General features: G+C 31.0%; 1 protein-coding gene across 5 annotated transcripts in view; it reads right to left on the bottom strand.

Annotated features, from left to right (window-relative positions):
• Positions 1-14,716, bottom strand: part of LOC114341323 (protein polybromo-1) — a gene marked incomplete at its 3' end in the record, with an annotated part of 193,079 nt that overhangs the window by 27,625 nt on the left and 150,738 nt on the right. For 4 of the 5 annotated variants that reach the window (XM_050657977.1, XM_050657978.1, XM_050657980.1 and 1 more), the window contains 3 exon segments: positions 4,339-4,613; positions 10,289-10,561; positions 14,265-14,426. In XM_050657977.1, coding sequence (XP_050513934.1) covers positions 4,339-4,613; positions 10,289-10,561; positions 14,265-14,426 — 710 coding nt within the window. 5 annotated transcript variants of the gene reach the window in all.

Genomic DNA, 14,716 nt, shown 5'->3' with positions numbered 1-14,716 from the left:
AGGCATCCAAAGTAAAAGTTTTCCTTCAACACCAAATTGTTCTATATGGTCCACATATTGTTGAGTAAAAAGTTACACCATTTTGAGCGTCCGGTTTGGGGGGAGATGGGGGAGAAGTCAGTAAATTAGTAGTTTTTTTAAGTTTTTCGTCAATATTTCTTCTAAAACTATGCTTTAGCGTAAGGAATGTTCTATAGAAAAATATTCTACATAAAATTTAAAACAAAAAAGGTTCTATGCATAAATGTTATAAAATCAACGGTTCCAGAGTTACGGAGGGTGAAAAGTGGAGGTTTTCGATACTTTTTATATCTACCGATTTCTCTCCCCTCCCCCAAACCCGACGCTCAAAATGGTGCGACTTTTTTCTGAACATTATGTGGACCATATAGAACAATTTGGTGTTGGAGGATAACTTTCACTTTGGATGTCTGGGTTTTTGGTATAGTTATATCATAAATATTGCCCAATAAATATAAAAAGTATCGAAAACTTCGACATTTCACCCTCTGTAACTCTGGAACCGTTGATTTTATAACAATTATGTATAGAACATATTTTGTTTTAAATTTCATGTAGAACATTTTTGTATGTAACATTGTCTACGATAAAGCACAGTTTTAGAAATATTAACGAAAAACGTAAAAAAAAACTACTAATTTACCGGCTTCTCTCCCATCTCCCTCCCAATAATATGTGGACCATATAGAACATTTTGGTGTTGGAGGAAAACTTTTACTTTGGATGTTTTGGTTAGGCCTTTTTTTGGACCAGTTATACTATATTACCTCCGTATCTTTGGAACCATTCATTTTAGAAAGATTATGCATAGGGCCTTTGTTATTTTAAATTTAATGTAGAACAATTTTGTATAGAGGGTTGTTCATGCTAAACCGCATAGTTTTAGAAATATTGGCGAAAAACTTAAAAAACTACGAATTTACCGATTTCTCCCCCCTCTCCCCCCCAAACCCGACACTCAAAATGGTGTGACTTTTTTCTGGACATTGTGTGGACCATATAGAACAATTTGGTGTTGAAGGATAACTTTCACTTTGGATGTCTGGGTTGTGCCATCTTTTGGATCAACTATACGATACTAATTTCTCAAGATACTGACCACGGTGTGATGAACAGCTAATTTTGGTCTTACTTTATGTTTTGATGGTACTGAAAACGAAAATGAGGTTTATTTTGAATTTTAACTGGGGGAACATTGTCAAACTCGCAAATTTACCTTAAAAATAAAAAAAAAATCACGTTTTTCTTAAAATTAAAAGTTGCGCCATTTTTTCTATAAAACATTTTATTCTTTGTACCATATATTTTAACATAAACTTGATTAAAAAGATAAATTTCAAAGTTTGTCACACAACTTTTGCGATTAAACTTTACAATTCAGGAATCTGAACCTTTTACTTTAAACAATTCATAACTTTTATTACAATAAGAGAAAAAGATTGAAACAGGTACCATTGTCTTCAGAAAGGTAAGTAATATATACTATAAAAATTTCAGAAAAAAAATATTTAAATGGAACAGAGTTGTAGCAAGTTAAACGCAGTAAAATGTGATTTTTTTTTATTTTTAGGGCAATATTACGAATTTGCCAATGTTCCCCCACGTAAAATTCAAAATAAACCTCATTTTCGTATTCAGAACCATCAAAAACATGCAGTATGACCAAAATTAGCCATTCACCACACCGTGGTCATTACACCACACAGTATCTCGAGAAATAAGCTTTTTTTGGGGTGTGCCGTTCGTCTATAAAGTCACATAACTTTTTTCCTGTTACATATTTTGACTTATATTTTCTAGAAAACTTCTTCATGAATTATATTTTATTGCTGTGGTAGTTTAAATTATAAACTAAGAAATTTGTCACTCAACTTTTTTAAGTAAACATGAAACTAACGAAATCTAACGACAAAATGTTTAAAAATTAACAACTCCTCTTTTAATTTGTTTAAACATTTTGGACAAAGCTCGTTGTTATCTAAATACTTCAAACATGACAAATAAAAATAAACTACATATTCAGATTCGGCGACCTCGAAAACATAAAGAATCATCAAAATTGGTCATTCACCTTAAAGTTGATTTTCGTGGTCGGTATAACGTAATTTTAGGGGTTGCTGTTGCTCGCCTATTTATTGAACTTTTAAGACAATTATATCAAATTACTGGAGTTATACCCATTTCTGTATTAACACGATCGGTGCCCATGACGCATGACCAGCGTCACGAAGGTTTTATCAAAGGTACCGATGACGCACAAGTAGCGTCATTAGTACTGTGCTACTAAATGAACGATTTAAGTCCATGGTACCAACCAAGTATGGTGTATTCCACGAATATACGACTGTTTTGGATTATCGCGACGACGAATTTTATAGTGTGCAACATAAGAAGTACGAAAGTATTTTGCTCTAATAATTACTCCAATAAACAAAAATATAATTTGCAATTTACTTTCGTCCTTCATATTTTGCACAGTAAAATATTCGTTGTCGCGATAATCCAAGAGAGTCGTATATTCGTGGAATGGGGTATAGCACTTGTTCAAGATGGGCACGGAACATGTTAAAATGTCAACCTAGAAAAATCCACTGATTGTATGGTCCTTTTCATGAGCATTTTTCAGCACGTCACAAATGATAGAAAAAAAGATAAGTCCGTGATAATACACATTTACTAACATGACATTTTAGTTAAATCTGACAGTTGTCACATTTTATTTGCAATTTGGCATAAAAGCAAATCAATTGTGTTTATTGCATTTATAAAATGGTATTTTCTTTGATTTGCATAGTCTTATAAATTGTACAGACTATATTCGTAGATACATACACTGGGGTGTAAAATTAACCGGACACCTTAAAAATGGGTCATTTTTGATGCCTCGAATTTCCCAAACCTGTTGTCCGATTTAAGTTATCTTTTAATATGTTATAGCCTTATTCTTTCACAATATCGCTGTAATAGTATTGTTGCTTAACAGTTAAATTTTCATTAATTTATACCGAGTGTACCAATCAAACTGTGTTTTTTTCTCAAAGTTCGCATCACCCTGTGGAATATTCTAGCATTTATAAAATACTGAAATTAAAATCCAACAATAGCCTCATGTTTTCTCAACATTTTGTTTTTTGATTCATTCGCTTACATTAGACCATAAAAAAGTTAGGTGCTTTAACAGCTAGCCATGATTTTCCTAGCTAGCCGTGTGTTTTTAAGTAAGTATGGCAAACTTTAAAGGGATAATTCTGCATGAAGAAATGACAGTTTGCTTTATAAACGGTATGTCCGCAAATGCTTCATTTCCGAGATGGGGGTGTTGAAATTTGTCTTACAAACTGACGATTTATTTATTGCTTTAAAACCGGTTGAGATATGCAAATGAAATTTGGTGGGTTTTAAGACGTAGTTATTGCACATTTCTTGACATACAAGTAAGAATTTAATATTCACCATTGGCGCGCATACGGGTAATATGACGGCTCATATTACCCGCATGAGCGCAAATGGTGAATATTAAATTCTTACCAAATTTCATTTGCATATCTCAACCGGTTTTAAAGCAATAAATAAATCGTCAATTTGTAAGAAAAATTTGAACACCCTCTATCTTAGAAACGAAGCATTTGCGGACCTAGGTTTATAAAGCGAACTATCATTATTTTCTCATGTAGAATTACCCCTTGAAGTTTGCCATACTTATTTAAAAACACTCTGTATTGATGAAAGACATGGCTAATTGTTAAAGTACCTAACTTTTTTATGGTCCAACATAAGCGAATGAATCAAACAACAGAATGTTAAAAAAACATGAGGCTATGGTTGGGTTTTAATTTGAGTATTTTATACATGCTAAAATATTCCACAGGGTAATGCGAAGTTTGAGAAAAAAACACAGTTTCATTGGTACACCCGGTATACAATGAAAATTTACCCGTTTAGCAACAATATTATTACAGCGATATTGGTAAAGAATAAGGCTATAACATATTAAAAACTCACTTAAATCGGACAACAGGTTTAGGAAATTCGAGACATCAAAAATGACCCATTTTAAAGGTGTCCGTTTAATTTTGCACCCCAGTGTATATTATATAATTCATAAATATTTTTTCGATTATAGCGCCATCTATCGACAACAAGAATAAATGTTATAAATGCCACCGATGAAATGTAATCACTGACGTTCCTTTTTTTCTGTCACATACAATTTAATGCGTTAGAAAGAAATCGAAAAACTGTGACGCACTGAAAGATGCTCATGAGAAAAAGATTACTTAACATCTAAATTTATGTATTGAATCAAAGGATACTCACTTGCTACGATTTTCTGGAGGAACACTTCTTCCATTGCCTTTGTTGATGTGCATGTCACGTACATGCCTAATCAATCTAGTAATATTAGGAAATGGCGGAACATTCTTCTTATTTCTGGCGCAGTTGCGCCAATAGCAATTGAATTCTGTCAAATTGTTTTCTTGATAGAATGCTTGCACATGCCCTTGCGACTCTTTATCTTTGACGCAATGTTCAATCAGATCGGATACCTCTTCAAACTGATAGTCGCAGGTGTCCCACATACATTCGAACACCTTGAAAATATGAAAATTATTAGAAATTAAAATTAAATATAAAACAAGTTGAAATATTATCGGAAACCAAATGGGTGACAAATCCTAATGGATACATAAACTCCTGGACAAAATTAACGCATCACTCATATTTTTCTCCTTTATTTATTGATAATTTACTGTACGACAAGTTGCCTATGGACCTTGTTTGACAGTGACCGTTGTTATGTAAGCTAATAATAGTCTTGTTTTAACAATAATTTGTATTAAACTTCATTTTAGTCTGAAAGTGATTTAAACTTTTCATAAAAAGTGCCGATTAAAGCAAAGTGCTTGTGAGAAACAAGCTTTTCATTGTGATATTTTTCATCACATGCATGTTTGAAAGTTCATTTGCATAAAGATCAAATAAAAAAATGAACCGCCAAAGAAATTTGTCAATGGAGGAGGCAGTGCGAGCATCGACTCTCCTAGATTAGTCCAGAAAGCCACTGCGCATCCGCTAGGAAAAATATTCTAATTCGGATTTTTGGCACAATCTTACTCAAAAAGGACCCCTTTTAACAAATTTGCATGCTGCCAGGGCCAAAAGTTGGTCAAAAATTTTTTAAACTTTTTTTTTGTTTTTTTCCTAAAATTATTTTTGCATGGAACAAATTTTTTTTAGGTTTTTTGGATCATTCCAAACAGAAAATGTCTTTAGTGATTTTTCTCGAAAGTTGATAGTTTTTGACATATAAACGATTAAAAATTGAAAAATTGCGAAATCTGCCATTTTTAACCCTCAAAAACTATGTGAAAAACTGAAAATTTGAATGTTGCCAAGGTAGGTAGATATTCTTTAAACATCGATTGATGAAATCCCGAAGAGTTTTTTGCAATACAGATACAATCAAATTTTGCAATACAATCAAAAACCCCTTTGTTTTTTAATTGCCAATCAAGCGTGCGCGACACTATTTTCCACCGTTGCATGTGTATACAGTATGGTGCAAATGAAAGGAATAAATTCGTTATTTCGTAAACCGGTGACTTTAAGGAAAAATCCCAAAACAGGTCGGTTTTTATTTTTAAGTTATGATATTGTGGCATATATAGTATACTAGTGACGTCATCCATCTGGGCGTGATGACGTAATCGATTATTTTTTTAAATGAGAATACGGGTCGTGTTCTGGCTCATTTGAAAGGTTCTTCAATTCTCTATTCAGTAATATAAACATGTACATAATTATTTATACAGGGTGTCCAAAAATTTTTTATTAAATTAAATCATTTGGCAAATTGACAAAAAAATTAAATTATTGGACACCCTGTATAAATAATTATGTAAATATTTATATTACTGAATAGAGAATTGAAGAGCCTTTCAAATGAGCTAGCACACGATCCCTATTCTCATTAAAAAAATTATCGATTACGTCGTTTTGGTATTAGAAAAAATTTCCTGTATTACGCTTTTTGAAAACTCTAATATGATTTTTACAAATTAGACAAATAGGCAATTAAAATGGCATATTTATTTTCTTCCCCACACGATTACTTAATTTTTTATAAAAAAAAAATCAAATTTGACTATGAATAATTAAAAGTTTGGTAAAGTGAACCATAGATTAAAAAAAAATAACTTTTATTACAAAAATTATTTTTTTTGAACAAATATTTAATTTATGTTATCACCCAATCAACTGATTTATTCAAACTAGAAAAAAATCAGGCCCGGATTTAAAAAATTAGTTTGTTTGGGTCTTAGAAAAAATTTCACCTTGTATACGTTTTTTGAAAACTCTAATATGAATTTTACAAATAAGACAAATAGGCAATTAAAATGGCGTATTTATTTTTTCCCCACACGATTACTTATTTTTTTATTAAAAAATCAAATTTGACTATGCATAAAAAGTTTGGCAATGCAAGTTTTTGCATAGATTTAAAAAAATTAACTTTTTTTACAAAAATTAATTTACAAAAACCACTTTTTACTTAAAATTAAAAGTTTTACCTTTTTCTTTTCTATAACACGTCTAGATCTAAAACTTCCCATAACACTTCTTTTGGACTCTACAGTTTAACATAGACGTGATCAAATTGATAAATTTTAAATTTTTCCACCTAATTTTTGCGATTTACAAGTTTGCAACTTTTACAAGAAGAAGACTGAAAGTCTACAACAATTTTCATAGTCTTCACAATGGTAAGAGGTATGTGCTGTAAAAATTTCAGAAAAAAAAATATTAAAATGGAACAGAGTTGTAGCGAGTTAAACCGTTCAGTTTTAAACGAGTTCATTTTTTTTTCATTTTTAGGCTAAAATTCCGATTTTGACAAAAAAGATTTTTTAATAAAAAATTATGTAATCGTGTGGGGAAAAAATAAATATGCCATTTTAATTGCCTATTTGTCTTATTTGTAAAATTCATATTAGAGTTTTCAAAAAGCGTATACAGGGTGAAATTTTTTCTAAGACCCAAACGAACTAATTTTTTAAATCCGGACCTGATTTTTCTCTAGTTTGAATAAATCATTTGATTGGATGGTAACATAAATTACTTATTTGTGCAAAAAAATTAATTTTTGTAATAAAAGTTATTTTTTTTTTAATCTATGGTTCACTTTTACCAAACTTCTAATTCATAGTGAAATTTGATTTTATTATAAAAAATTAAGTAATCGTGTGCGGAAAAAAATAAATATGCCATTTTAATTGCCTATTTGTCTAATTTGTAAAATTCATATTAGAGTTTTCAAAAAGCATATACAGGGTGAAATTTTTTCTAAGACCCAAACGAACTAATTTTTTTAAAGCCGGACCTGATTTTTTTCTAGTTTGAATAAATTAGTTGATTAGGTGGTAATAGTGTAACGATTGGCCAAAATAAGAGACACATCGATCTGACCGTTCAAAAATTATGACGAATACAAATTTCTCTCAAAATGCGAAACTCGCACTGTATATTATTAAACAATGGGAGCAGACACTTTTTAATGGTCATTTGTTATTCCCCATAGGAGCCTCTATACGAGGTAGGAGTATGTACAGTTCCTCATGACTCGCCCTGTATAAAATATTAAAATTAAAACCCAATTATAGCCTTAGGCTTTCTTAACATTTTCTTTTTTGATTCATTTGCTTGTTGGAAAATAAAAGTTATGGACTTTAACAACTAGCCATGTTTTTCATCAATAAATCCTCATAGTAGGGGAGGAAAGTATGCTAAATTTGCAGTTACTCGAGCGTTATAGGGACCTATTTGATTGTGAAGAGTGGGTGCTAAAACCAAAAAAAGTTAAGATAAGTTTTTCATAAAGTGTGGGACTCACCATTTTTTAATTTGATTTTACATTTCCACCAATCGTTTTTGCCGATTATAGCGCCATCTATCCATAATTGGAAAAAATGTTGCGAATAAAAGTTGCTTATTTTTACGTCAAGAACCCAAATCTGCAATAAAAATTGGGGGCTCCTATTTAAGATTTTAAAGTAACCCCCCATCCCACCTCTTCGTGGGGGGGGGGGGCGTGTTTGGTGCAAAATTCGATAGATTTTTGAAAAATATTAATTACGTGTATTTGGCAGTTTTACGACCTGATGTTAATTTCGCGAAATATCGTATTTAAAATTGTTAATTTACCCGCCACCCCTCTCCGTGGGGTGACGTGTTTAGTATTATTCGATAGATTTTTGAAAAATATTGAACACATATTTTTTAGTTTTTCAATCTGACTTTTATTTCGCGAAATATTCACTTTTTTTGTAAAACTTTGTGACTCACCCATTTTCTTACGTCCCGCTCAAATCGTCAGATTTTTAAAATATATACTATTTTGCATGTACTTAACTTACCTTATCTTAATCTGACGATTTCGAGTTTTTCTAAGAACAAATTTTTTTTCGGTCCCCCTTTAATGAATTCCCCGGTGTTAAGAACCAATATATGGTATCGGTAGGTACATTTACAGGGTTCCTCCCCATGTGATAATCTGACGCGCTCGAGTAACTGCAAAAATATCCTCTTGGGCTCCCCTACCATCATTATCTGCTTAGTTTAATAAACAAGCCTAAGTAATTCAATAGATATATCAAATAAATAAATTACTAAGCGATGTAAGCGATGTCACAATGACGACCTCCCGTGGATTTCAGCTAAACTAGCTTCGAGGGGGTTTTAATGTCAAACGCTGAGCGCATATGCATTTGAATCAAGTATGTAATATTCAGCATTTACTTTTGCATGTTTTTTTTACAAATTTTATATACAACATCGACGAAAAATGAACATCAGATCGAAAAACTGCAAAATACACGTATTCAATATTTTTGAAAAATCTATCGAATGGCACCAAACACGAGCCCCACGGAGGTGGGGGTGGGGGATTTAATTTAAAATCTTAAACAGGAGCCCCAATTTTTATTGCAGATTTGAATTCTTTATGTAAAAATAAGCAACTTTTGTTCTACACATTTTTTCAAATTATGGTTAGATCGCGCTATAATCGAAAAAAAAAAAAAACGATTGTTTCAAATGGAAAATTAAATTAAAAAATGAAAAGTCCCCCACTATATGGAAAACTTAACTTAACCTTTTTCTGGTTTTAGCACATACTCTTCACAATCCAATAGGTCCCAATAACGCTCGAGTAACTTCAAATTTAGCATAATTTCCTCCCCTACTACAAGGAATTATTGATCAAAAACATGGATAGTTGTTAACGCACAAACTTTTTTTATTATCCAACATAATTAAATGAGTCGAACAGGAAAATGTTAAGAAAGCCTAACTCTACAATCTAGTTTTAATTTTAATATTTTAAATATGCTAGAATATTCCACAGGGTGTTCCAAACTTTAAGAAAAAAACACAGTATGATTTGTACACCCGGTATAAAATGATATTTACCTGTCTAGCAACAATATTATCACAACGATATTCTTAAATAATAAGGCTATAATATACTAAAAGAATCACTCAAATCGGACCACTGGTTTAGAAAATTCGAGACATCAAACATGTCCCATTTTTAAGGTGTTCAGCTAATTTTTTGGGTGTGTGTATTTGTGGCATATATTGTCCACCACCGGAAACAACAGATAATAAAATGTAAATTACGATCTTCCCAGAACGCCGATTATAACAACTAAAACCAAATTGCAAAGCACATTCCAGTGATAGGTTAAAGTTAGAGAGATACACAAGGTCAAAAATTAAATTTTTAAATAAATTTGCAGTAGGATTCCTATATCTGGCGTACAAAATACGCCAGCGCGTGTAGTTAAAGATTAATTTAATCTAATAGTTGCCGAGATATTCTATTTGTTTATCAGCCAAAAAATTGTTCGTTTAAAACATTCCTGCGACCATTCAAATAGTCTAATTTCAATTCTGTAAAGTACGTTGTTATACGAAAAACATAGTTATCCTGGTGTATCTAACAATTGTGACTGTCATGGCATAGTCGCTTTTAAATTTCGACATCGAAATGAAATATGATTAGGGGCCAAGGCTAGATGAAAGACAAGTTATTAAAATGTTAGGAAGACAAAATCAATGTCACCATAATGAAGAACAAATTATATTTACTTTTAAATAAAACTATTCACTAAAGAATAGTTTTATTTTGTGTAGTCGAACAAAGAAGCCTGTCGTTACATAATTCTAAACAAATCCAAGACCTTCTAGTAAAAATTTAATGACTCACTTGATCGATTGGTGGTGGAGGAGGAACCACTGGAACGGCTGGACTTCCACATTGATCTTGTTCTAACACTGACAACGCTTTGGTTTCTTCATTTAATTTGGAAGCCTTTTCTTCCCATTGCTGTTTCTCACTGGTGGGCAGAGACTTCCATTCGCTACCTACAATACGACTGATGTCCCCAAAAGTGGACTCTGGATTATTCTGAACGACCTGTTTGCGTACTTCTCTGGAGTACAATATGTAGCCAGTAACAACTTTGTTCTTGTTTGTTTTCTGTAGTAAAATAATTGGTTAAAAATATAGCAACTAGACGACGATTGAAGTCAAAATTTAAATAAAACTTGTTTTTTTTTTACTCTAGATCATAAAAGTTGGCATATTAACCTTATCCATCTTAAATGTTTTCTGAAAACTCTTGATTATGTGGAAGAAATACACTCATGGAATTTTTCCGCAGTATTCAGTAAATGTTTTAAAAATTAAACATGTGTGAGGATTACATAAAAACGTGTGACTAATATATATCCATATAAAGACAGTGAAAATATTAACATCAACAGTTATTACCAAGGTGCATATAAGATCAAAATAGGTCAAGTTTTAGTTCATGCAGTTCACAAAATGCATTTGATCCAGTAAAACAAGTATTTATATTTTCAAAATCTAGGACAACCTGATCTGTTTTGATTTTCTGCAACCCAATGTGTAAGAAACTTTTTTCCTTCTAATTCCGTTGTACGTAATCGATGATAAAATTGTGACGTTAAAATTAACAACTCATAAGTTAATAATCTTTGAAAATGTGCATATTTACCATTAATATATTTTGTTAAATACTTAAGACAAAATTGTCGCCAAAATAAACTTATTGTGACTTTGTTTAGGATTTTTTTTACATTGTGTATTTGATCGATATGTATTTCTTATTTTTTCAGATTTTTCCAAAAGGGAGCGCTACCTTAAAAAAATCCGAAAAACTTGATTTTTAGTGGTTTTGGGAGATTTTTTCCATATAGACTTGGATATACAGATTTACATAGATATAGACTTCAAAATACATCAAATCAAAGCTTTTAAATATCCTTAGTAAAAAACCTGATAAATACCAAAATTATGAAATCCAGTATTTTTATTTCTGCTGTAGTAAAAACACGTCTCCTACCACTGGTAAATGTTATTACAGTAGAACCCCGCAAATCCGAACTAATTGGGGGGAAGCCTGTTCGGATTCCGAAAAGTTCGGATTATGTGAAAGTTAGCCTAACCAATAATTCAAAGCTTTCGTTGTCGTTGATTTTGAGTCGCAAAACGTTCTCTCAAGAGTCTGGACAACATTTTTGGACTAAAGTTGACTGCAAGAGAACCGAAGTAAGTTTATATTTAACATTTTTAAACACTACATATAAAGTACGTATTCATTTTTAAGAAATTTTAAATGTCAAAGTCGTACTAATCCTACATTGTTTAATTTTCTGGTTTTACTCTGTATAATAAACGTGTTTTTAAGTTTTTGTCTTCAATTTTTTAATTTTTTTCACTTTATGCTGGTTCGGATTTGCCGAATGTTCGGATTAGCGGGGTTCGGATTTGCGGGGTTCTACTGTATTTGATATTAACATTTTTAAGCACAATTTTATTAGAAATATAAGTTAAAAACTGATAATTAATTTTATCAGAGATGACAATTACAAAATTGTTTATTTGTTTATTTTTACGATAATTGAATTGAGAATTGTTTATTTTGACAAAATATATTCATGTGAAAATTCAATAAAGGATTTTAGACTATGATAGTTTATTAAATTTCAGCACACTTTTTTCCTGCGAAAACCCAGTAAAGATGATGTAAATTGACATTTGGATATTACAAAAACAAAAAAAAGCGGTTAGAATGGGGCCCATATTTATAATGAAAAACAAACTCAGAGCTTCCAAGGTACCACAGCAAATCAATTGTAGTAAATTTAAATTTAAGTGTACTGAAAAGTTGTCTTAAGACTATTGAAACTCTGTAGAAATTACTGGAGTCTAGTAGTAGTAGTCTAGTCTAGAAAAATATTTATTTTGTACAATATAACTGTCAAACTAATTAGGACTAGACTTGTCCCTAAAACTTCCCAAAGAAAGTAACGAACATTTAGTAAGAAATGTTTTTTCCACTAGTTTACCATGAATGAATTCCAGTGTGACAAAGGTTTTTTAAAAAACGCTGTGTATATTCTCAGATGATAAATTAATGAAATATATAAATGTATGAAAATAATAAATGCTGTAGGTAACAGTGATTCTACTGGATGATATTCTAAAGAAGACAATAGAGGAAAACGGTAACCAGTTAATAAAAATATCAGAAGATATTGGTTTGAATTAACAAAAAACTCCTACTCTACGCCCTAAAAGGCTAAAACAAATTTTATCCCAAAAAGCAACCACAGACTTACCACCTCCGGGCAATTTATCAAAGTTATATAAAAGTACCTTTCCAATAAGTGAAGCAAAGAAAACGGATTTGATACAGATGTGCCAAGAAAATAGTTTCCAGAAGAGGTCCATGCTTGAATAACAAATTTAAAAACCAGTAATTATATCGTAGATCCAATTCCAGACGTATTGATGTGAGAAGAATGCAGAATAATTTATTTTTGTTGGAATAAAATACAATTAACTTTTATTTTATAATAAAAAAAATTCAAAATAAAAACCAATAAAGTCAATTGTTATACTCATTCAACGAGGTAAAACCCGATAAATATCACGTTTTATTTTTTTTTTGTAAATACGTTTTTATAAATTAAACTTAAAATAAATTATTCTAACTAAATATTAAATTCTCTGCCATTTGGCTATAACAAATATTTGATAAAACTTTCTATGATGATTTTAAATCTTCTTCAAACTTCCTAAAATCCTTAATCGCGATTATCTCTACAATGGTTTTGTTAGTTATCAGGTTTTCGGTCAAACCTCTCGATATATAATATAAAGTATTTAGGTCCTTTAGGACAATCAAAAATTATGCGAAACTCTTTCCAACCCAAAAAAAAATGTTTTTTCAACGTTTTTAAAGGTTATTGTTAGTTTTGAAAAAATATGTTCTTTGGGGTTTAAAAATATTTCACCCAATTTTTGAATGTCTTAAAATCCCAGTTACTTCAAATTAGGTACATAATATAAACTATAAAAAAAAACTTGATTTGATAAGTCTACAAACTGGGAGAAATCCTCAAAAACCAGTTTTTCGTGCTTTTGAAAGTGGCGCACCTTACGGAAAAATGTGGAAAAAGTCAAAAATATATATTTTTTGATAAAATACACAAAATAAACAAAATAGACCTGCAGCCAACCCAAAAAAAAAGTATGCTTTAAAAAAAAAGCATTTTATAAGTTATGTATGTTATGAGTCTATGAAACATTGACAAGTTTTGTAAAAGCCTCAGTTATGAGTGTAAATTAAAAAAAAATTAAATTCATTGCAACTAACCGAAAAAAAAAAAATAAAAATGAAAACAAAAAAATAAAGACATTTAAGGGGGCTAGGGCGGTGGGCTAAAATTACGCTGTCTTATTTCTAATCACATAAGTATTAAAAAAAAACTGAATTCTAACAATGAGGGCATTTTGCCTATCTCAACCGGAGGTAGGTACACTTACATTTTAGAGTCTATTCTTTAAATAAATTGTGGTAATGAAACAGTAGATATGGCTGAATAGATAACAACTAAGTAAAACTGAATAGTAAAAAAGATAGTAGGTACTGAATTAAGTAGACTGTCAGTACTGCCAACATAAATTTGTACAAATGATCGATGACGTGAAACGAATTTAGTAGGAAAAATTGTATACACCTAATAAATTAACAAAGTAATGAATAGTTATATTAGTATGTTCCACCAATCACTCATTCAATCACACAGTATTGCGTTTGATAGTTACCAATTTCTGCGATCCGAGTATTGATAATCCTAAATCAACATACCTTTTTGCTAGTAGGAACAGGAGTTGAGACAGGGGTGGAAACAGGGGTATGTGAAATAACAGCAGGTATTTCCCCTGAACCAACTGACGGTGGACCACCGTCGAGAGAATCTTCCATGGTTATATCCATGTCATTCATTTTTGTTAATTGTGGAGAAGCCTCCTGAAAATGGATTGTGTATACTTCCAAACCAACATTAAACGTTACCAATATAAATGCATTCCCATTAACTTTCAAAACATTTAAATTCAAAAGTAAGCCAATTGGGTAGAGTCAAGATATAAATATTTACTAAATTTAAGGAATACATTTATATATTCTACTGAATATTATATTTTGCTATAAAATAATTCCCTATTAAAAGAGGTGATTTGTCATTTGAAGTGCTAATCTAAGTAAAAAGCTGCAAAAATCCTTTTAAAACTACAGCTAAATAAAAGTATCTGCCAACT

Source organism: Diabrotica virgifera, chromosome 8 (assembly GCF_917563875.1).
Source record: "Diabrotica virgifera virgifera chromosome 8, PGI_DIABVI_V3a".
Lineage (NCBI taxonomy): Eukaryota > Metazoa > Arthropoda > Insecta > Coleoptera > Chrysomelidae > Diabrotica > Diabrotica virgifera.
The sequence above is the reverse complement of the archived record's forward strand: the minus strand, read 5'-3'. Positions and strand labels throughout refer to the sequence as shown.